Source organism: Anomaloglossus baeobatrachus, chromosome 2 (genome assembly GCF_048569485.1).
Source record: "Anomaloglossus baeobatrachus isolate aAnoBae1 chromosome 2, aAnoBae1.hap1, whole genome shotgun sequence".
Classification (NCBI taxonomy): Eukaryota; Metazoa; Chordata; class Amphibia; order Anura; family Aromobatidae; genus Anomaloglossus; species Anomaloglossus baeobatrachus.
In genome coordinates, this window is record NC_134354.1 from 225,750,567 (window position 1) to 225,772,686 (window position 22,120).

Sequence of the window (22,120 nt, forward strand, 5' to 3'; positions counted from 1 at the left end):
TTAGGATCTGATTTTGGACTCCTGATCCTTTTGATCTCTAATGAGCAGCTGAGTGATGAGCTCAATTGCAGCATTGGGGTCCTGGGTTCAAATCCCACCAAGGCCACCATCTGCCAGGAGTCTGTATGTTCTACCACTGTTTGTGAGTTTCCTCCCCTACTCCAAATTCATACTGATAGAGAATTTAGATTATGAGCCTCAATGGGGGCCGTAATGTTAGTGTCCGGAAAGTGCTATATAAGTAAGCTGAATAAATAAATAAGAGATAAGCCATCATGAGAGATGTATGGCAATGGTTCTCATAGAGAACGCACAAACGCTTGGCCAGATGAGCGCTTCTATTTATGGAAGAGATGGGCGAGGTAGTTGCCGGCCAAACCAACGTTGGGCCAACAGTTGTCTACAACATTGGTGACTATAGTTCTCTGCGTGGAAAAGCTTGGGCTGTCATGACTTAAGGCCCCGTCACACACAGAGATAAATCTTTGGCAGATCTGTGGTTGCAGGGAAATCATGGACATATTGTTCCATTTGTACACAGCCACAAACCTGACACTGATTGTCCACAATTTCACTGCAACCACAGATCTGCCAAAGATTTATCTCTGTGTGTGACAGGGCCTTTAGAATGTGTAGTTTGTAAACCTAAAGAGAAACTATCATGTGGGACATGTTATCTGATCTGCAGGAAGAATTTTTTAGAGCAGGATTAGCTGATCAGATTGGTATACATTTGTTTATGGTAAAGATTCAGTAAAACTTGCATTTTTTTCATTGAAATCACTGAAGTTTGTATATTTGTGCAGTGGGCAGCCCTATTCAGTGATTGATAGTCGCTCTTATTTGACTTTGCATGTAGTGATAGCTGTCAATCACTGAATAGGACCACTTATTGGAACTTTTCAAACAAACATATATCATTCTGCTCAGTTTCACCGTGTGTATATTGTGCTATCCACAGATCTGTAACGTTTTACATACAGTATAGCTTCCTTTAACCCCTTTTGACATTTGAAATACCTATACGTCATGGTTTGGGAAGGGGTTCCTGACTGATGACATATATGTACGTCTTGGTGATCTTGCGGGGACCGTGTTTTCTTGAAGTACTTATACTAGAGTTTTTTCTACTGTATAGAATTATGATTAGTGTAATTTAGTTGCAGTCGCTCAGTAATTGTTTTTGCGGTTCGTTTAATAAGTTTGTTTTTTCTTTTATCAAATTTTTATATTTTTTATTTCCTTTTTTTTTTCCTTCAATGCTTTTCTGCTATTCCTTTTTTTTCTTTCTATATTCTAATAATAAAAACACACCTATCTCAGTAATGGGAAAGTCTTCACTGAATACAGATTTGACCTCAGAATTGAGAATTTTGATAATGACTGATCAATTCTGGCAGAGAAAAAAGCAAACGTATCTGATCAGATATATTACAAAGTTTCTTCATGTGTACTATTGATTTTTTAATTAAAATGAATAAATGTCGGTTATGCTTTAAGAATTAAAACACTAATTGACATATTTTTGGTTGTTGCCCTTTTCTCTCCAATCCCCTCACTCTTTAAAAAAAGTTATGAAAAATAACTTTTTTTTTTTTTTAGTGGAAGTGCAGTGACCAAACAATGACAATTCTGGCATTTAAATTTTTAAATTTATATTTTCATAGGTTATCATAGGTTGATCAAGGTGGTAGTGTCAAGGGCCCCCAGATGCCATGAAAACACATACGTAGTTCAATCTTGAGAAGGGGTTTGGACGAATCTGAAAAGCGTAAATAAAAGCCTCCACACCACCACACGCGGAACCACTCCTCTTTCCTAGCAGTGCTGTCAATCTCCTAATGGTAACACATTAGCAAACTGCAGTTGCATCATAGAGGTGAGGCAATAGGAGCTCCATTAAGACGCTGCGTGAAACTTGTATCAAAGTGTGGGGAATGGATGGGGTGTAATTCTCTCTTCTCAACTGGGTCTGTACTCGCACTTTTACTTTGATAACTTTACACATCTTGGATTCTGTCAAACAGCTTCATCAAGTAGTCATCTGGAATGGCTTCCAATGAACAGGTATGCCTCGTCAAGAGTTCATTTATGAAATCTCTGGCCTTCAGAAAGTGTTTGTGGTCATCAAGTGTGTTTTGCAGAGACAGTGTTCCTTTTCATTCTGGACTGATCTTTCTTGCCTAATTCACGGGTAAAATCTGTTTAGTAAATACAGACTTTCCGATTATCAAAGATATGTAGATGATATGTGTTGCTCATAAAGTTCTATGGATAATTGTAATGGACCATTCGGAAACTTGCAGCACAATATTTATGCCTGCCTCTAGATCTCGTCCCCCCTTCTCCTCTCTCCAAATTTTAAAACCATTAATTAATCCTCTATCTCAATAATGTGAAAAACTGTCTTTACTAAATAGAGCTTTCATCCATGAATTGCGTGTGAAATATAAATCCTAATGGTGAAAAAAGCAGAGCTCTGATAAAATCTATCACAAAATTGCTTATTTTCATATGCATTATTGAGCTACGGAAAGAAAGACTTGAAGGTCAGTATAATGCAAGTGTCCTTGCACTATCCCGCTTTCACCACCCAGCAGGGACGCTGATGTACTTACAAGTGCAGCTCGTCTGCTCACTCCCCTGCTCTTTACCCTGTCTCCATGTTTTTGGGCCTGCGAACGTCACGCAGGTCTCCTGGCAATGTCCTTAGGGCGCGTGCAAGTGCTCTCTGCCTCTTAAAAGGGCAGCGCACACAGAAAGTGTTCCTCAGTCTATGGCTGAGAGGCGCTGGGTATTTAAGGCACCTTCCCCTGTAGAGAGGTGCCTCAGCAATTAAGTTCCTGGTGAGCTTGATCCCGCTAGTACACTAGTTGCTGTCTGCCCTTTGTCTGTGTACCTTAACCAGTCCTGTTCGTGTCCTGTACCTGAATCCGTCTTGCCTGGCTCCTGAATGTTGAATGTATTCCGTCCAGACAGCCTCCACTACCTACTTTGCCTGCCTGCCGTCCCTACCTGCGTTTCTGACCCTTGGGTCAGCTGCTGCAGTCCCGGGGATTTCCCTGTAGCAGTAGCTGGTGTTTACCCGCAGCCCAGTCAATCCTCACTATCAGAGGCTCTGATGAAAACCTGGTAAACATCTAGTCACACCCCTTTAGGGCACGTAGCAGGTCTACACCCATCATGATAGTCAATCTGGAAAATTGCAAGAACTTTCAAAGCATCCTCAAGTGCAGTAATGAAAACCATCAATCGCTGTGATGAAACTGGCTCTTGACTACCCCAAGAAAGAAAGACCAACACTTACCTCTGCTGCAGAGGATTAGTTTATCAGAGTTTTCAGGTTCAGAAACTGTAAATTGACGGCACTTCAGATGACAGTACTCATAAATAATGCAGAGACATCAAGCAGCAGACACATCCAATCATCAACTGTTCAGATGAGACTGCAATAGGCATGATTTTATGTTTGACTTTTTGCAAAGAAGCCACTACTGAGGACTTCAAACAAGAAAAAGAGCAAAACTAGGCCTGGACATTAGATCAGTGGAAATCTGTACTGTGCTTTGAGGAGTCAAAATTTGCAATTTTTGGTACAAACTGCCATGTACTGTATTCTTGAGACGCAGAAAAGATGGGAGATGGTGTCTATATGTCTTGTGATACCACCATGAAGCATGGGTAGGAGGTGTGATTGCTGGTGACACTATTGAGTTATTTCAAATTTAAGGTACACTTATTCAGCATGGCAACCATAGCATTCCCCGACGACATGCTATCCTGTCTGATTTGTGTTATGTGGGACCCACTTTTGTGCTGCAACAAAGCAACGACTCACAACACACCTCTAGGGTATGTAAAGGCTATGTGTTCAAGAATGAGATGGATGGAGTGCTGCGTCAGATGACATGACCTCTACAATTACCATACATCAATCCACTTGAGATGGTTTGGAATAAGTTAAATTGCAGAGAGGAGGCAAAGCAGCCAACAAATGCTGAGCACCTCTTGGAACTTCTTCAGGACTGTTGAAAAGCCATTCCAGGTAACTACCTGATGACGTGCTTGAGAGAATGCTAAGGGAATATAAAGTTTAGCACATATTCTGGTTTCATACTGTTTTAGGCTATGTGTCCACGTTGCTTTTTACCTGCTTTTTTGCTGCTTTTTCAACTGCAGCGTTTAATGGCAAAATAGATGTACTCTGCTTTTCAAGCAAAGTCTATGGGAATTTGGGTTTCTTGTGCCCACTATGCAGTTCAAACTGCAGCCTTTTTGTGGCAGAACTTTGGACAAAAACTCAGCTTTGCAGTGCAAAACCCAAATGGCAAAAACAATTGACATGTCAATTGTTTTTGCCATTTGCGTTTTGAACTGCAAAGCAGAGTTTTTGACCAAATTTCTGCTAGAAAAAGGCTGCAGTTTGAACTGCATAGTGGGCACAAGAAACCCAAATTCCCATAGACTTTGCTTGAAAAGCAGAGCACATCTATTTTGCCATTACACGCTGCAGTTGAAAAAGCAGGTAAAAAGCAGGTAAAAAGCAACGTGGACACATAGCCTTACTCGTTTCCACTTGTGTTCCCTCATTGTTTTGCTGACTTAAGTCTGAATCTACAATGTGCACATTCCAGAAAGAACAGGGAACACTATGGCATGAACAGGTGTGTCCAAACTTTGTATTTGTACTATAACAATACAATACCAGTCATATGTGTTCCCCTGTCACCGGTAAATTGTCTTGTTTTAGTATTGGTATTTCCTTACATTTTTCCTGCTTATATCCTTTATGACACACTATTATAATATTCTGTTACATACAGTGCCTTGCAAAAGTATTCTGCCCCCTTGATTTTTTTCAACCTTTTTCCACATTTCAGGCTTCAAACATAAAGATAAAAATTTAAATTTTTACGGTGAAGAATCAACAACAAGTGGGACACAATTGTGAAGTTGAACAAAATTTATTGCTTATTTTAAACTTTTTTAAAAATAAAAAACTGAAAATTGGGGCGTGCAATATTATTCGGCCCCTTTACTTTCAGTGCAGCAAACTCACTGCAGAAGTTCATTGAGGATCTCTGAATGATCTAATGTTGTCCTAAATGACTGATGATGATGATGAAATCCACTTGTGTATAATGAAGTCTCCATATAAATGCACCTGTTCTGTGATAGTCTCAGAGTTCTGTTTACAGCACATAGAGCATCATGAAGACCAAGGAACACAACAGGCACGTCCGTGATACTGTTGTGGAGAAGTTTAAAGCCGGATTTGGTTACAAACAGATTTCCACAACTTTAAACATCCCAAGCGATCATATTGAAATGAAAGGAGTATCATACCACTGCAAATCTACCAAGACCCGGCCGTCCATCCAAACTTTCATCTCAAACAAGGAGAAGACTGATCAGAGATGCAGCCAAGAGGCCCATGATCACTGTGGATGAACTGCAGAGATCTAAAACTGAGGTGGGAGAGTCTGTCCATAGGACAACAATCAGTCGTACACTGCACAAATCTGGTCTTTATGGAAGAGTGGCAAGGAAAAAGCCATTTCTCAAAGATATCCATATAAAGTGTTGTTTAAAGTTTGCCACAAGCCACCTGGCAGACACACCAAACATGTGGAAGAAGGTGCTCTGGTCAGATGAAATCAAAGTCAAACTTTTTGGGCACAATGCCAAATGATATGTTTGGTGTAAAAGCAACACAGCTCATCACCCTGAACACACCATCCCCACTGTCAAACATAGTGGTGGCAGCATCATGGCTTGGGCCTGCTTTTCTTCAGCAGGGACAGGGAATATGGCTAAAATTGATGGGAAGATGGATGGAGCCAAATACAGGACCATTTTTTAAGAAAACCTGTTGGAATCTGCAAAAGACCTGAGACTGGAACGGAGATTTGTCTTCCAACAAGACAATGATCTCAAACATAAAGCAAAATCTACAAAGGAATGATTCACAAATAAACGTATCCAGGTGTAAAGGCCGTTTTACACGCTGCGATATTGTGACAGATATCGCTAGCGTGGGTACCCGCCCCCATCGGTTATGCGACATGGGCAAATCGCTGCCCGTGGCGCACAACATCGCCCAGACCCGTCACACTACTTACTTGCCCTGCGACGTCGCTGTGACCGGCGAACCGCCTCCTTTCTAAGGGGGAGGTTCGTTCAGCGTCACAGCGACGTCACAGCTGCGTCACTGATCCGCCGCCCAATAGAAGCGGAGGGGCGTAACATCCCGCCCACCTCCTTCCTTCCGCATGGCGGGTGGGAGGCAGGTAAGGAGAGGTTCCTCCTTCCTGCGGTGTCACACATACCGATGTGTGCTGCCGCAGGAACGAGGAACAACTTTGTTACTGCTGCAGCAACGATATTCGAGAATGGACCCCCATGTCACCGATGAGCGATTTTGCACGTTTTTGCAACGATGCAAAATCGCTCAAAGGTGTCACACGCAATGGCATCGCTAAAGCGACCGGATGTGCGTCACAAATTCCGTGACCCCAACGAGTTCGCTTGAGCGATGTCGCAGCGTGTAAAGCGGCCTTTAGAATGGCCAAGTCAAAGTCCAGACCTGAATCCAATCGAGAATCTGTGGAAAGAGCTGAAACTGCTGTTCACACACGCTCTCCATCCAACCTCACTCAGCTCGAGCTATTTGTAAAGGAAGAATGGGCAAGAATTTCAGTCTCTCAATGTGCAAAACTGATAGACACATACCCAAAGCGACTTGCAGCTGTAATCGCAGCAAAAGATGGCGCTACTTAAAGGGGCCGAATAATATTGCACGCCCCAATTTTCAGTTATTTTTTTAAAAGTTTAAAATAAGCAATAAATATCGTTGAACTTAACAATTGTGTCCCACTTGTTGTTGATTCTTCACCATTAATTTTTTATCTTTATGTTTGAAGCCTGAAATGTGGGAAAAGGTTGAAAAATTCAAGGGGGTCGAATACTTTCGCAAGGCACTGTACCTACTTACTTCTGTAGATGTCATTATTATTATTGTGCCACAGCGGAGTTCATAGACAGATATGTACGGGAGTGTAGTGAGTCTAGACCTTGTTAGATGAGAGGAATTGGGAAGAAGACTGTTATGTAACCTCAGTGATCATGTATCAGCATAATACAGCTCACACTGGTTTATATTTTTAAAGTATAATAAAGGGCCTTTTATACATCTCCTTTATTATAAGACATTGTACCTTCACTAATACCATTTTTCTTCCATAAGGCACTTTATTATGTTGCAAGTACACCTCTGTTCACATTACAAAAGGCAAAGGTAAATACAACACTGAACATTTCTTCTTAAAAAATATTTATATGCCTATACATTTACATATAATTAAAAAAATAGTAACAAAACCAAAAACTGTCCATGAACATTAATGAACCAATGCAGTTACCCAATAAACCTGAGGTAGGTGAATATTTCAGTGCATATAATTTTGTAAGTGACTGGAGAAAAAGAACGTCATCGCTACAGCCAATATCACAACAAAGACTGGAATCCAGAAACAGCAGCGTCGCTGTGGAAAGAGAAGACACTGAGAAATCAGTCACTTAGGTTAGCCACCAAGAAAAATTATATTATTCAATTGATTCATTGCTTGGCTATGAAAATCTGCAAAACCCAACAGTGTATTATCGTGCCATGACCCAGACACCCACACTATGGCTCTTACTTTCCTAATGTTGTGGGAATTACAATCTTCATATGAATTTTAAAATTGGCCCAAATTAAAAGTTACATTTTTCAGTGTACTTAGATCGCCACCTTTTTTTCAGAAATGTTATATTGTATTTCTTACCTTCTAAATGTAAAGTTAAGCAACTGTCTACATAGCGCTAATTAAAAATGATCTACCATTTTTCGGCGGCATAGTGTCTATGTCTAGCTTATCACTTTTACTTAAATGGTTCAAGTCGGTCAGAACGCCTGGTGCTGGTTCTGATTATTCTGCTTCCATTCCTTCCATTCAGTAGTGGAAGGGGAGAGGTCTGTACACAGATATGCCGTGGAGAGGGGAGAAAGTATATTGGGGTAGGAAGAGAAAGCTGACTATAGACAGGTAGGAAAGCATAGTATTGGAGATGTGCAAATACACAAAAAAAGGAAAGGAAGACGGCAGCACCCTGCATACACAGACTTTGCACCCAGCCTATATCACTAAGGCCCCCTTCACACATCTGTGTCTCTGGTACGTGTTACATCCGTTTTCACACATAACTGAGGCACGGGCACATGTAAACCCATTAAAATCAATGCTCCGTGTGGAGCATACGTGTGTGCCACACGTAGACATGTCCGTTTTTCTCCGGCAGCATGGGTGTCACACAGACTGCACAGATGTGATCAGTGTGACACGTACCGGAGAAAACTAAGTTTTTGTGAAATAAAATTAATTTCTATACCCACCTTCTCCAGCACTGCTGTCTCTTCCGCTGCTGTCTCTGCTTCCGACACCCGCTCATTATGCTCATCGTATATTCACTGCACTTCGTCAGGAAGCAGCAGCAGCGGAGACCGAAGAGCGGAAGAGCCCAGCACCACGGACTTTGAACTGCCTCTACCTTCTGAATGTACTTTATAAAATGTAGAGCCCAAAACTGGATCCCATATTCCAGATGTGGCCTCACAAGTGATTTATAGTTGGGTAACAATACGTTGAGATCACAGGATCTAATTTCTCTTTTTATACACCCTAAAATCTTGTTTGCTTTAGCAGCTGCTGCTTGACATTGAGTGCTGCTGCTCAGCTTATTTGTAATGAGAATACCCAAGTCCTTCTCCTGTTGAATGTATATGCAACAATAAGATTACTCCGTCCTAGGTGCATTACTTTACATTTATCAACATTACATCTCATTTGCCAAGTGTTTGTCCATTTCAACATCATATCCAGATCATTTTGTAATATTGTATTATCAAGGTCAGTTTTTAACCCCTTCACGACCGGCCGATTTTTCGCTTTCCGTTTTTTTTTCGCCATTCTTTTTCTAAGAGACGTAACTTTTTTATTTTTCAGTCAATATGGTCATGTGAGGGCTCATTTTTGGCGGAACGAGCTGTACTTTTCAATGAAACCATAGGTTTTACCATATAGTGTACTGGAAAATGGCAAAAAAATTCCAAATGCAGAAAAATTGCAAAAAACGTGCGATAGCACTATTGTTTTTGAGATATTTTATTCACTGTGTTCACTGTATGGTAAAACTGATGTGTGGGTGTGATGCCTCAGGTCAGTGCGAGTTCGTAGACACCAAACATGTATAGGTTTACTTTTATATAAGGGGTTAAAAAAAATTCGGAAGTTTGTCTGAAAAAAGTGGCGCACGTTTTACGCCATATTCCGTGACCCGTAGTGTTCTCATTTTTCGGGATCTATGGCTCAGTGATGGCTTATTTTTTGCGACTCGAGCTGACGTTTTTAACGGTACCATTTTTGCGCAGATGCTACGTTTTGATCGCCTGTTATTGCATTTTGCTCAAAAGTTGTGGTGACAAAAAAACGTCATTTTGGCGTTTGAAATTTTTTGCCGCTATGCCGTTTACTGATCAGATTAATTGATTTTATATTTTGATAGATCAGGCGTTTCTGAACGCGGCGATACCAAATGTGTGTATATTTTTTATTTTTTTAACCCTTTAATTTTCAATGGGGCGAAAGGGGGGTGCTTTTATGTCTTTGTTTTTTTTTAATTTTTTAAAACTTTTTTTTTTACTTCTTTTTTTTTATTTTACTAGTCCCCCTAGGGGGCTATTGCGATCAGCAGTCCGATCGCTCTGCACTATCTGCTGATCACAGCTACACAGCTGTAAACAGCAGATACGTGCCCTTTCTGCTTCCCTGGCCTCCGTGGAAAGCGAAAGTGAAAGTAGTTCATGTCTAGCACAGGAGTCATCACATGACCCTGTGCTACCATGACAACCATCGGAAGTCACGTGTTCATGTCAAGTAAAACTTTACCGCGATCAAGTTTATAATGCCGCTGTCACATATTGACAGCGCCATTAAAGGGGTTAAACGGCACGAGCAGATAACGATTCTGCTCGTGCCTAGCAGGCACACATCTCAGCTGTGAAAATCAGCTGAGATGTGTGCCGATCGGAGCATGCTGCTGCCAGGAGACCGCGGGCAGTAACGTTATGACCGCTAGGACGTAATTTTACGGCCCGCGGTCGTTAAGAGGTTAATATCCTACATAGTTTGGTGTCGTCAGCAAAGACTGACACTTTACTATCAATCCCATCCACAAGGTTATTAATAAAGAGATTAAAAAGAACCTGTTCTAGCACAGATCACAGAGAAAGTGTAGTGGATTTTCTGCTGCATATTTGGTTGTGGAAAATCTACTGCATTTTAGATATAGATATAAATTACCTAATTATTTATATGATCTAATTAAAGGGAATCTGTCAGCTCACGCACCTGCTAGTCCGGACATGCCTCCTCTAATAAGCAGCTCACTGTCAATAGATAATGTAAACAGAAGTCTGTGATGTGGGTGGGGTTAGTTTTCTGAGCTCTGCTACATCTAAAAACTCTGTGTCCCAACTGCTGCACCCAGTAAACTGCTTTCCTATAGTATTCTGCTCTCAGATGACATAGCAAAATCTTAATGACAGATTAATTTTTAGAGAGTGGTATGCTCTTGAAATGTGTTATTAACTGTTAATAAAATTAAATAATAAAAACAACCTTTGTATAGACTATAGGTCTACCAGTTTTGAGCCACAATCCATACTGAATCCACATTGATGGAATACATCTCACAGGAGAAAGGATGAGGTGCTGTCATATTTACAATAGTGTAAATATACTAGCACGAGCCTATGAACTAAGCAGTCACCAAAAGGCTAATCAGGGCATGAAGGGTCCTTTTACTAGTAACTTAAAGGAGCACTGCTTCTATTTCTCTGATTTCGCTATTGTATATTTGTTTTGAATATGTTATCCACATGTGCTATAAATTGTTGCGGTTTTGTGGTGGAGAATTGGCATAAGGCCTAAGCCACACGGCATGAAAATCGGTGCGAGTGGAGGGCGATAAAACATCGCTTTCCACTCGGACCAATTCTAGCCTGTGTGTCAGCTCACATGAGCGCTTATTTTCTCAGCCCTAATCGGACCGAGAAAACAATCGCAGCATGCTGCGATTGTAATGCGAGACTCTTTCTCTCGCACCCATTCAAGTCTATGGGGCAAGAGAAAAATCACACTGCACTCGCATTACACCGGTGTACCGCGAGTGCAGGGCGAGAATCGCAATAGCCGGCTACGGAGGAGAGAGGGAGATAAATCCCTCCCTTCCCTCCGCAGAGCCGGCCCGCCCCCCGCAGCTGATGTCCGCTCGCACAGTGGGACCTCAGTCGCAGGGACACTCACATGCCACTCCTGCTGTACTGCCAGCGTGAGCCAAGTCTCATGCGAGGATCGCACTAGTGCCCCGTGTGGCCCTGGCCTTACATATCGGACAAGTTTAGACCCTGCCTCTAAGAGCCGTGTAATCATTACCAATACCATAAGCTTTCCTGACCTCACATGACAGTAGCCAAATCTTCATAACAGATTCGGTTACAATTTGTAACCACCTGTAATAAATTTACCTTTGGTTTTCGTCTGGATAGTCCCTTGAGCTCCTCTCGACACTGCTTCAATTTTCTCTGACAAGACTGGTATTCTTCAGTGATTAGCTCGAGTTCAGCCTTCAGACCGGCACACTGGGAAACACAAGTAACACCAATAAGAGTATATTCACACAAGGCAGATTTATTGAAGACATTTCTGAGAATAAAATCTGTTTTATTCATGAAAATGAGAGTTTTTTCATCATGCACGTGAATTTTTGCAAACCCTTGCAGAAAAATAGGACAGGTTCATTCATTGCTGCAACAGTCACCTGCTAACGTGATGAGGTAATAGAAGCCCACAACTAAAAATCTTTAGACGATGTACTGAATATAATTAGATACATTTAAAAACTCCTGGCAAGTATAGTGATAATAGCTCAATTTAGAAAGATACTAAAGTAAGGGCTCTATGATGTTTCACTATTTGACAGCACTGTGAGGCTTCCTGCTTATCACCTGGGAGATATCACTATGTCTGGGGAGATTGGGAGTGTGTAACATGTTATCTTCATTCTGATGGCCCTAGATAAGAAGAGTAAAGGCCCAGTCACACTAAACAACTTACCAGCGATCCCAACAACAATACCAGCGATCCCTATCAGGTTGTAAGTTGCTAGGAGGTCGCTGGTGAGATGTCACACTTAAGGCCCCGTCACACTAAGCAACATCGCTAGCAACATCGCTGCTAACGAACAACTTTTGTGACGTTGCTAGCGATGTTGCTGTGTGTGACATCCAGCAACAACCTGGCCCCTGCTGTGAGGTCGTTGGTTGTTGCTGAATGTCCTGGGCCATTTTTTAGTTGTTGCTGTCCTGCTGTGAAGCACAGATCGCTGTGTGTGACAGCGAGACAGCAACAACTAAATGTGCAGTGAGCAGGAGCCGGCTTCTGCGGAGGCTGGTAACCAATGTAAACATCGGGTAACCAAGAAGCCCTGTCCTTGGTTACCCGATATTTACCTTTGTTACCAGCCTCCGCCGCTCTCACTGTCAGTGCCGGCTCCTGCTCTGTGCACATTTAGCTGCAGCACACATCGGGTAATTAACCCCATGTGTGCTGTAACTAGGAGAGCAGGGAGCCAGCGCTAAGTGATGTGCGCTGCTCCCTGCTCTGTGCACATTTAGCTGCAGCACACATCGGGTAATTAACCCGATGTGTGCTGTAACTAGGAGAGCAAGGAGCCAGCGCTCAGTGTGCGCTGCTCCCTGCTCTCTGCACGTGTAGCTGCGTGCACTGGTAACCAAGGTAAATATCGGGTTGGTTACCCGATATTTACCTTAGTTACCAAGCACAGCATCTTCCACGCGGCGCTGGGGGCTGGTCACTGGTTGCTGGTGAGCTCACCAGCAACTCGTGTAGCCACGCTCCAGCGATCCCTGCCAGGTCAGGTTGCTGGTGGGATCGCTGGAGCGTCACAGTGTGACATCTCACCAGCAACCTCCTAGCAACTTACCAGCGATCCCTATCGTTGTTGGGATCGCTGGTAAGTTGCTTAGTGTGACTGGACCTTAAGCGACGCTCCAGCGATCCCACCAGCAACCTGACCTGGCAGGGATCGCTGGAGCGTCGCTACACGGGTTGCTGGTGAGCTGTCACACAGGCAGATCTCACCAGCAACCAGTGACCAGCCCCCAGCCAGCAGCGACGCGTGGAAGCGATGCTGCGCTTGGTAACTAAGGTAAATATTGGGTAACCAACCCGATATTTACCTTGGTTACCAGCGCACACCACTTAGCGCTGGCTCCCTGCACACCTAGCCACAGTACACATTGGGTTAATTACCCGATGTGTACTCTGTTACGTGTGCAGGCAGCAGGAGCCGGCTTCTGCGGACGCTGGTAACCACGGTAAACATCGGGTAACCAAGAAGCCCTTACCTTGGTTACCCGATATTTACCTTCATTACCAGCGTCCGCCGCTCTCACACTGCCAGTGCCGGCTCCTGTTCCCTGCACTCCTAGCCACAGTACACATCAGGTTAATTACCCGATGTGTACTGTGGCTACGTGTGCACAGAGCAGGGAGCCGGCACTGACAGTGAGAGTGGCGGACGCTGGTAACGAAGGTAAATATCGGGTAACCAAGGAAAGGGCTTCTTGGTTACCCGATATTTACATTGGTTACCAGCATCCGCAGAAGCCGGCTCCTGCTCACTGCACATTCAGTTGTTGCTCTCTCGCTGTCACACACAGCGATGTGTGCTTCACAGTGGGACAGCAACAACTAAAAAATGGTCCAGGACATTCAGCAACAACCAACGACCTCACAGCAGGGGCCAGGTTGTTGCTGGATGTCACACACAGCGACATCACTAGCAACATCGCTGCTACGTCACAAAAGTTGTTCCTTAGCAGCGATGTTGCTAGCGATGTTGCTTAGTGTAACGTGGCCTTAAGAAGAGATGTAAGATGGATCTTTGTGTGTTATGGAGCATTTTGAGTTGAAAGTGGCTAGAAACTGCACCCATTCACAGCTTCTCTTTAGTGTGCCGTCTCCTTGTGTACAGTATTTAGTGAGAGACACATGAACTCTTTACAAGATGCCATAGTGTCTTGCAGACTAACCCTCTAGGTCTTGGTTCCACTTGCTATTAACACGAACGAGTGTAATCCGTTAATATCGGATTACACTCGCACTAGTGTTAAACAATGGGGCAGTGTCCACCTGCTATTTTTTTGTAATACTAGATAGGCATGAGAAAAAAATTGCAGCATGCTGTGTTAGTTACCAAGTCTCACATCACACAGATCAATACAAGTCTTTCGGTGCGTATGTAACATCGCACTGCACTCGGAAGTCATCCAAGTACAGTGCAGCATACCTACACCCTCCATGATGCCGGTGCCTTTCCGTCAGTATAGGCACTGGACCTCCGGGGGATTATGTGACCCATGCAGCCTACAGTGTCACCATCACTCTCTCCTCCTTTGTTCAAATCAGACATCTGGAGGAAGTGAGAGGATGGGACCGTGAAGCCAGTGCTGATTGGCTGCAGGTATCGTGTGACATAACACGTGAAAGCCAGTGCCAATATCCCTGGAATGGCACCAGCGGTGAGTACCGGAGTGATATTCTCCGTTCCGGGCTATTAGATGTATATACAGCAGTGTCTGTGTTTCCTATGCGATGTATATACAGCAAGAAATGCCTGATAAGTGGAGAAAGTATCCGATTTCTCTGATAAGATATATTACAAAGTTTCTTATATTCACCTTAAGCACCTTTCTGTCTTAAATACATCACTGATTTTCCCCATTTTTCTTTATTAAAGGGATTGTCCACCACTGGGCAACTCCTTTTGAATGCTCCCAGGTGCTGAATACAAAATGAAAAAGCATAATTACCTCCCAGACTGGTGCCGATCCTCCACTCTATGCACTGGGCTCACCGATGTTGCTTATGTCACATGACTGCTGCAACCTATCAGCCATCACAATTTCATCAAAAGATAATCCTTCCATCTATACAGGCTGCAGCCTATTGGAAGCCCCAGATAGGCTGCTGTAACACATGACAATATCTTGAGATCACCAGCTGGCAAAACTCTCATAGTGCAGGAGCAAACCTATCCAGGATGTGATATGTACTTTCTTACTTTATTCAGCATGCTGGGAGAATTTAAAGGGATTGTACGGTAGTATAAAATCCCTATAATCCTTTGTTCACACTCTGGACAGTTGTTTTTCATTAGGTTTCCATTGATTTTAGTACTCAGAATGCCAACGTATGGATACCAGATTGACCCATTATAAGTGAGAAGGATGCAAAACAAAAAATTACCCTAACTACGGATGAGCGTGCACTACCATGCTTGGATGTTCGGTACTCATAATGAGCACTTAGTGTGCTGATGGGGACAACTCGTGTACTGAGTATAATAGAAGTCAATGAAAAACTTGAGCATTTTCCCGGAAGATCTTCTGGAAAAATGTGCGAGTTCGCCATTGATGTCCATTATACTTGGCACATGAGTCGAGCCCGTCCGAGCATCCAATTGCTCGTTCTGAGTACCAAGCACCTGAGCATTGTAGTGCTCGCTCATCACTAATCCTAACCATTCAGTAAACACCATTGTGCATTTAGAACAATCATATAAATACAATCGTAAATACATGTGTGGTCAATATAAAGGACAGGCACATGACTTATTTCTTCCAAAGACAATACTAAGGACCAGGGGGCATACACTGTGAGTGGAATAAAAAGCGATTCCGGCAGCTAAATAGGAAAGAGTTCTTTACAGTTAGAGCAGTCAGACTGTGGAATGCCCTACCACAAGAGGTAGTAATGGCAGATACTATAACAGCTTTTAAAAAAGAGCTGGATGATTTCCTCAGTACACACAACATTGTTGGTTATAAATGACTTTGTGACCAAATGTAGAACGGGTGGAGGAAGGTTGAACTAGATGGACCTAGGTCTTTTTTCAACCTAAGTAACTATGTAACTATGTATATATATCAGTGAAAACTATGTTTTGAAGACCATCATTCAGACGTCTGATTTTTCTACATATGACAAAAACAGACCGATTTTCTATTGACTTTTGTCTTGTCTGTTTTTCTTATGCGTAGGGAAAAAAAAAATCTCCATTCTCCTTTCTGACAGTCTGTGAAAATTAGACCACACTTGATCTGATTATTTTACGGGTTCATAGATTTGCATTGCTAATTTTGATCCAACCCTTGAAATCATACATCTCTGCAATTTTCCATGGATTACTCTAAAAAAATTTGGGATATGTGAATAGCCCCATAGACTATCACAGGTAGGAGTGCTATTCCCGAAAACCACGGCTAGCATTCGTATGCAAAAACCATATGTCTGGATGAGCCCTAAAGCAAATTTAATTTATTTTAACATGATCCAAAATATCCATGTAACTATGTAACCGAGGGTAGAAGGAGATTTGCTCCCATTTACCTCGTTCTCCTGGGACAGTAATTTTTCGCTCACAGCCTGGAGCTGGTCGTTGTGCAGCTCTCCTTCTTGAGACTTATTGAGCGGCAATGCTGTGCTTCTGGTAAGGTCAGACATGTTTCTCTGCTGCAGTGTTACAAGGTCAGCTGGTTAAGGAACAAAAAGTTGAAAGTTATTTTTATATCGTATTTATAGATTGTATATACCTATCGTAGAGTGAGATCTCACAAAAAAAGTATAATTACAGTAGATAAATTAAAGATACAAACTTTCCAATATGAAAACCTCCCAGATCAAGTCCAGATTTCTGTACAATTTTGAAGGATGAACCCTGAAACCTCAAAGACTGAATCAAATAAAAAGGGTCCTGTGACATGAACCTCTGTCATTATGCTGGATCAGTGCATTTGGACTTTATGGGGGACTCTAATATTTACAATGGCCTAGGTAAAAGGCTGTTGGGAAAGTTGCTGCAGCCATTGTAACATATCACAATGGCCACTAGAGGGAGACATACACCAATCAGAAAATGCAGGACGACCCAGTTAAAATGGAGATTTTGTGCATGCATTACTCTTAAAGAGAACCTATCACCATGAAAATGCCATCCAGTCTGCAGGCAGCATGTTGTAGACATAGGAAGAAAGGAAGGGATCCGGCACCAATTTCTTCTTAAAATAAAATCATTCAAAAGTTTATTGGATTCTTAAAAAATTCCTGTGGACACCATGGGGGGGTTACCAGGCATGGGAACTTTACGCGTTTCGGACTTACATTAAAAACACAAAAAGTCCTTATTCATAGGTGACCCATGCTCCCCACAAGGCTCCTAAAATAGACTGAATGAGGCAGTCAGGTACCAATAAACTTTTGAATGATTTTATTTTAAGAAGAAATTGGTGCCGGATCCCTTCCTTTCTTCCTATGTCACTGTCTTTACCGGTTGGACCTACCGGTGGATTCCAGGCACCCGCAAGGAACGGCAGTCCGGGTTGCAGGTGAGCTGAAAAACTTTTTTTGCTATTCTATAGCATGTTGTAGAGCAGGGGAAGCTGAGTAGATTGATATATAGTTTTGTGAGAAAAGATTCAGTATAACTTGTGTTTTCATCATTTAACCCTCAGCTCTCTAGAATTTTCATTCCAGGGGGTGGTCCTATCGGTGATTGACAGCTTTCTTTGTATAACAGTGCATATAAAGATAGGATCGCCCACTGGACAAGAAAGAGGAGAGGTTTAAATAATTAAAAACAAAAGTAATACTGAATCTTTTCTCACAAAACTATATATCACTCTATCCAGCTCCCCTTACTCTATAACAGACTGGATGGCATTTTCATTCTGATATATTCCCTTTAATTCCTTCACAACATATGATGTAAACTTAGGACATACACTGCATGCAGACTTATTAGGCAAATGAGTATTTTGATCACATGATACTTTTTATGCATGTTGTCCTACTCCAAGCTGTATAAGCGTGAGAGCCAACTACCAATTAAGTAAATCAGGTGATGTGCATCTCTGTAATGAGGAGGGGTGTGGTGTAATAATATCAACACCCTATATAAGGGGTGCATACTTATTAGGCAACTTCCTTTCCTTTGGCAAAATGGGTCAGAAGAGAGATTTGATGGGCTCTGAAAACTCCAAAATTGTGAGATGTCTTGCAGAGGGATGCAGCAGTCTTGAAATTGCCAAACTTTTGAAGCGTGATCACCGAACAATCAAGCGTTTCATGGCAAATAGCCAACAGGGTCGCGAGAAGCGTGTTGGGCAAAAAAGGCGCAAAATAACTGCCCATGAATTGAGGAAAATCAAGCGTGAAGCTGCCAAGATGCCATTTGCCACCAGTTTGGCTATATTTCAGAGCTGCAACATTACTGGAGTATCAAAAAGCACAAGGTGTGCCATACTCAGGGACATGACTAACGTAAGGAAGGCTGAAAAACGACCACCTTTGCACAAGAAACATAAGATAAAACGTCAAGACTGGGCCAAGAAATATCTTAAGACTGATTTTTCAAAGGTTTAATGGACTGATGAAGTGAGAGTGACTCTTGATTCGCCAGATGGATGGGCCAGAGGCTGGATCAGTAAAGGCCAGAGTGCTCCACTCCGACTCAGACGTCAGTAAGGTGAAGGTGGGGTACTCGTATCATTAAAGATGAACTTATGGGACCTTTTCGGGTTGAGGATGGAGTGAAGCTCAACTCCCAGACCTACTGCCAGTTTCTGGAAGACAACTTCTTCAAGCAGTGGTACATGAAGAAGTCGGAATCGTTAAAAAAAAAACCATGATTTTTATGCAGGACAATGCTTCATGAAAATCGGAGCGAGTGGAATGCAAAAAAACATCGCATCCACTCGGACCAATATTAGCCTATGTGCCAGCATCAATGAGCGATTATTTTCTCAGCCCTAATCGGACCTAGAAAACAGTCACAGCATGCTGTGAGTGTAATGTAAGACTCTTTCTCTCGCACCCATTCAAGTGTATGGGGCGAGAGAAAAATCACACTGCACTCGCATTACACTGGTGTACCGCGAGTGCAGAGCGAGAATGGCAATAGCCGGCTACTTAGGAGAGAGGGAGATAAATCCCTGCCTCCCCTCCTGAGCACTGGCCCTCCCCACCTCAGTGCCGGCCCTCCCCTCCGCAGCGCCGGCCCTCCCCTCCGCAGCGCCGGCCCTCCCCTCCGCAGCGCCGGCCCTCCCCTCAGACCCCTCGGCATGATCAGACCTCAGTCGCAGTGACACTCGGCTCCCGCTGTGCTGCCAGCGTGAGCCGAGTGTTATGCGAGGATCGCAGTAGTCCCACGTGTGGCCCCCACCTTAATGAGACTGTTAGCAAAAAACAAACAAACATTTATAAGTCCTTCTAGCTCTTTCAAAGACAAGCCCAGCAATACCTTTACATGTTTACATGCACCGCCTCCTCCTGCCAGTTCCTTTGCCTGAAGTCTCACAGCATAGAGGCTGTCAAGGGCAGCACTGGTTCGAAATTAGAGCTGGCGTGACAGAGGCTTCAGATCTACCATAGTCCTTCATTCTCATTTACATATCAATTTGAATGCGGATTTCTCAGTAATGGAGGATCAGACTGGTTATGTAAAAATTGCTGGACCTGTGTTTGCTGAAGCTACATACAAAATGTAAATATTTTGAGGGGTAAAATCCTGTTGAGACGCCCTTTAATAAACTATGAGGAGTATCTGAAGGAGAGTCTTTAGTTAGATCTTTTGGATATGACCACACACATTAATTTTAATCTACTGCTGGTCATTGTTTGGCTACATTTTAGCTTAGTTAATGATTTTCTATCACTACTGGCATCAAAATAAATGTGCTCAGAACCTGGAAAAATTAACCGTTGTTTTGCTGGAGGATGCCTCTGTAAATTAGATTTCCTGTGGCCAACACTATGGCCAATACATTACTGTGGTGATGACCACAATCGCAGTTGTGCTTATGTTTATAATGTAGAAAAGTAGCTGAAAGTAATTTTCAATGTACCCAGAAACATATTGGCAATCAGTAAGGTCTAAAACAAAAAAGTTTCCTGCAGGACTTCTATCATCCCTTTCCAGATCCACTCAGGATAATCGTCTACCTACCCCACTTCCACTCAACAAAAAGGAAAGATGACTCTATCAGGTATACAAATATGGCTTAAAATGTCACGTTGAACACTAACTCAATGTTTCCCGAAATGTAAAAACAGACTATACATATAGTGGACACACCAATGAAATGTTTATGGGTGGGTGCTATCCTATATATAATGCCATAGGTATATAGTCCAGAGTTATATAACCTTTCCTATCTCCATTAAAACAAACACATTGTGCCTCGCCCTGTAAAAGTATGCAGGAAGGTGACATGCTGAATAAGGCTCTGTTATTGTCATGAATGCCTAAAATCTACACTAACCAGGTTATAATAAGACATAAGACCGGTTTACTTAACCAGTATTTGTCCACCTTGCAAAATACCTCTACACGTCCCTAATAAAAATAACAAATGAAAAAGCAAACTCGAAAGAAACACGAGTAATGTCAATTTTAAAAAAACTGAGAGGAAACCCACAAAACATATGGGTAAGACAGTCTGTCACCACCATTTGCTGACCCACTCTTGTGCTAGGCTATGTACTATATTACATTTATGGCAGGAGAAAGGCTGCTTTTCACGTTACAATTAATCATGCGATCGCATTTGCGATCGCACCCTCCCCCATCGTTTGTGCGGCACGGGCAATTTCTTGCCCTTGTCGCACAATGCTGTAACCCCCGTCACACGTACTTACCTTCCAAACGTCCTCGCTGTGGGCGGCGAACATCCACTTCCTGAAGGGGGAGGGACGTTCGGCGTCACAGCGACGTCACACAGCGGCCGGCCAATAGAAGCGGAGGGGCGGAGATGAGCGGGACGTAAGCATCCCGCCCACCTCCTTCCTTTAGCATTGCCGGCGGAACGCAGGTAAGCTGCAGTTCATCGTTCCCGGGGTGTCACACGGAGCGATGTGTGCTGCCTCGGGAACAATGAACAACCGGACGTTCGATTTTTAGAAAATGAGCGACGTGTCAGCAATGAACGAGAAGGTGAGTATTTCTGCTCGTTCATAGCTGTCACACGCTACGATATCACTAACGATGCCGGATGTGCGTCACTTACGACGTGACCCCACCGACATCTCGTTAGATATATCGTAGCGTGTAAAGCCCGCTTTAGATCTTGTGCAAAAAACACTTTGCCTGATTTTTATTAGGTGTTACTGGTCGGAATGTAATATAAGTATACAGGTCTTTCATAATGGCGCATATACATAACATTAGTAACACGCATACGTAAGAGAAAAAACGTTGCATATTATCGAAAAACCACTTCTAGAAGTACATTGGAGCTTCAGACAGCAAATAACGATGTGTAATACTATTGTAAAACGTTAGATACATGTTTACATATTTTTCACAGAAACATGTTTGTGACCCAAATAGAGATGGTGGTAACAAAAAGATACTTACTGCTGATATAGAGACAATTGATAAAATCATACATTTAAAGGGAACATGTCACTTTGGAAAATGCTATTAACCTGCTGATATAGTGTTAATCTGTGTACTGCACTGTTCTGCTTCTTACCAGCAGGGACGCCCATTCACCACCGGACAGCACCACCCTGCCACGCCTCCCTGCGCACCGCTGTGCTTAGGGTACACATGCGTTTGCTCTCTTATACGTAAAGCACACCTATTTTGGAAGTGCATCGCAGCCTATGGCTGAGTTGCACTAGGTACATAAGGCACCCTCCCACTAGGGAAGGTGCCTGAGCAACATGGTCAGTTAGTTAGTGCATGTTCAACTAGCTAGATAGTTGTTAGATTCTGTTGCCCACTGTTCACTACCTGTACTTGTTTCCACCTACATGTCACCCTGTCCAGGCCATACCCACCATACCAGTCTGCCTCAGCTGTCCCAGCTGCACCCGTGAGTACTAGAGACTTTGCCTGTCCATTTAGCGATCCTGTCTTAGGTGTCCCGGTTGCA

The 22,120-nt window shown here is 42.9% G+C and overlaps 1 protein-coding gene across 1 annotated transcript in view; it reads right to left on the reverse strand.

Annotated features, from left to right (window-relative positions):
• Positions 1 to 7,238: 7,238 nt before the first annotated feature.
• Positions 7,239 to 22,120, reverse strand: part of TRAF3IP3 (TRAF3 interacting protein 3) — a 77,896-nt gene continuing 63,014 nt past the window's right edge. The window contains exons 13-15 of the mRNA XM_075335634.1: positions 16,575 to 16,717; positions 11,627 to 11,740; positions 7,239 to 7,544 (exon numbers count right to left, since the gene is read on the reverse strand). Coding sequence (XP_075191749.1) covers positions 7,449 to 7,544; positions 11,627 to 11,740; positions 16,575 to 16,717 — 353 coding nt within the window. The 3' untranslated portion in view covers positions 7,239 to 7,448. The remainder of the gene's footprint in view (positions 7,545 to 11,626; positions 11,741 to 16,574; positions 16,718 to 22,120) is intronic.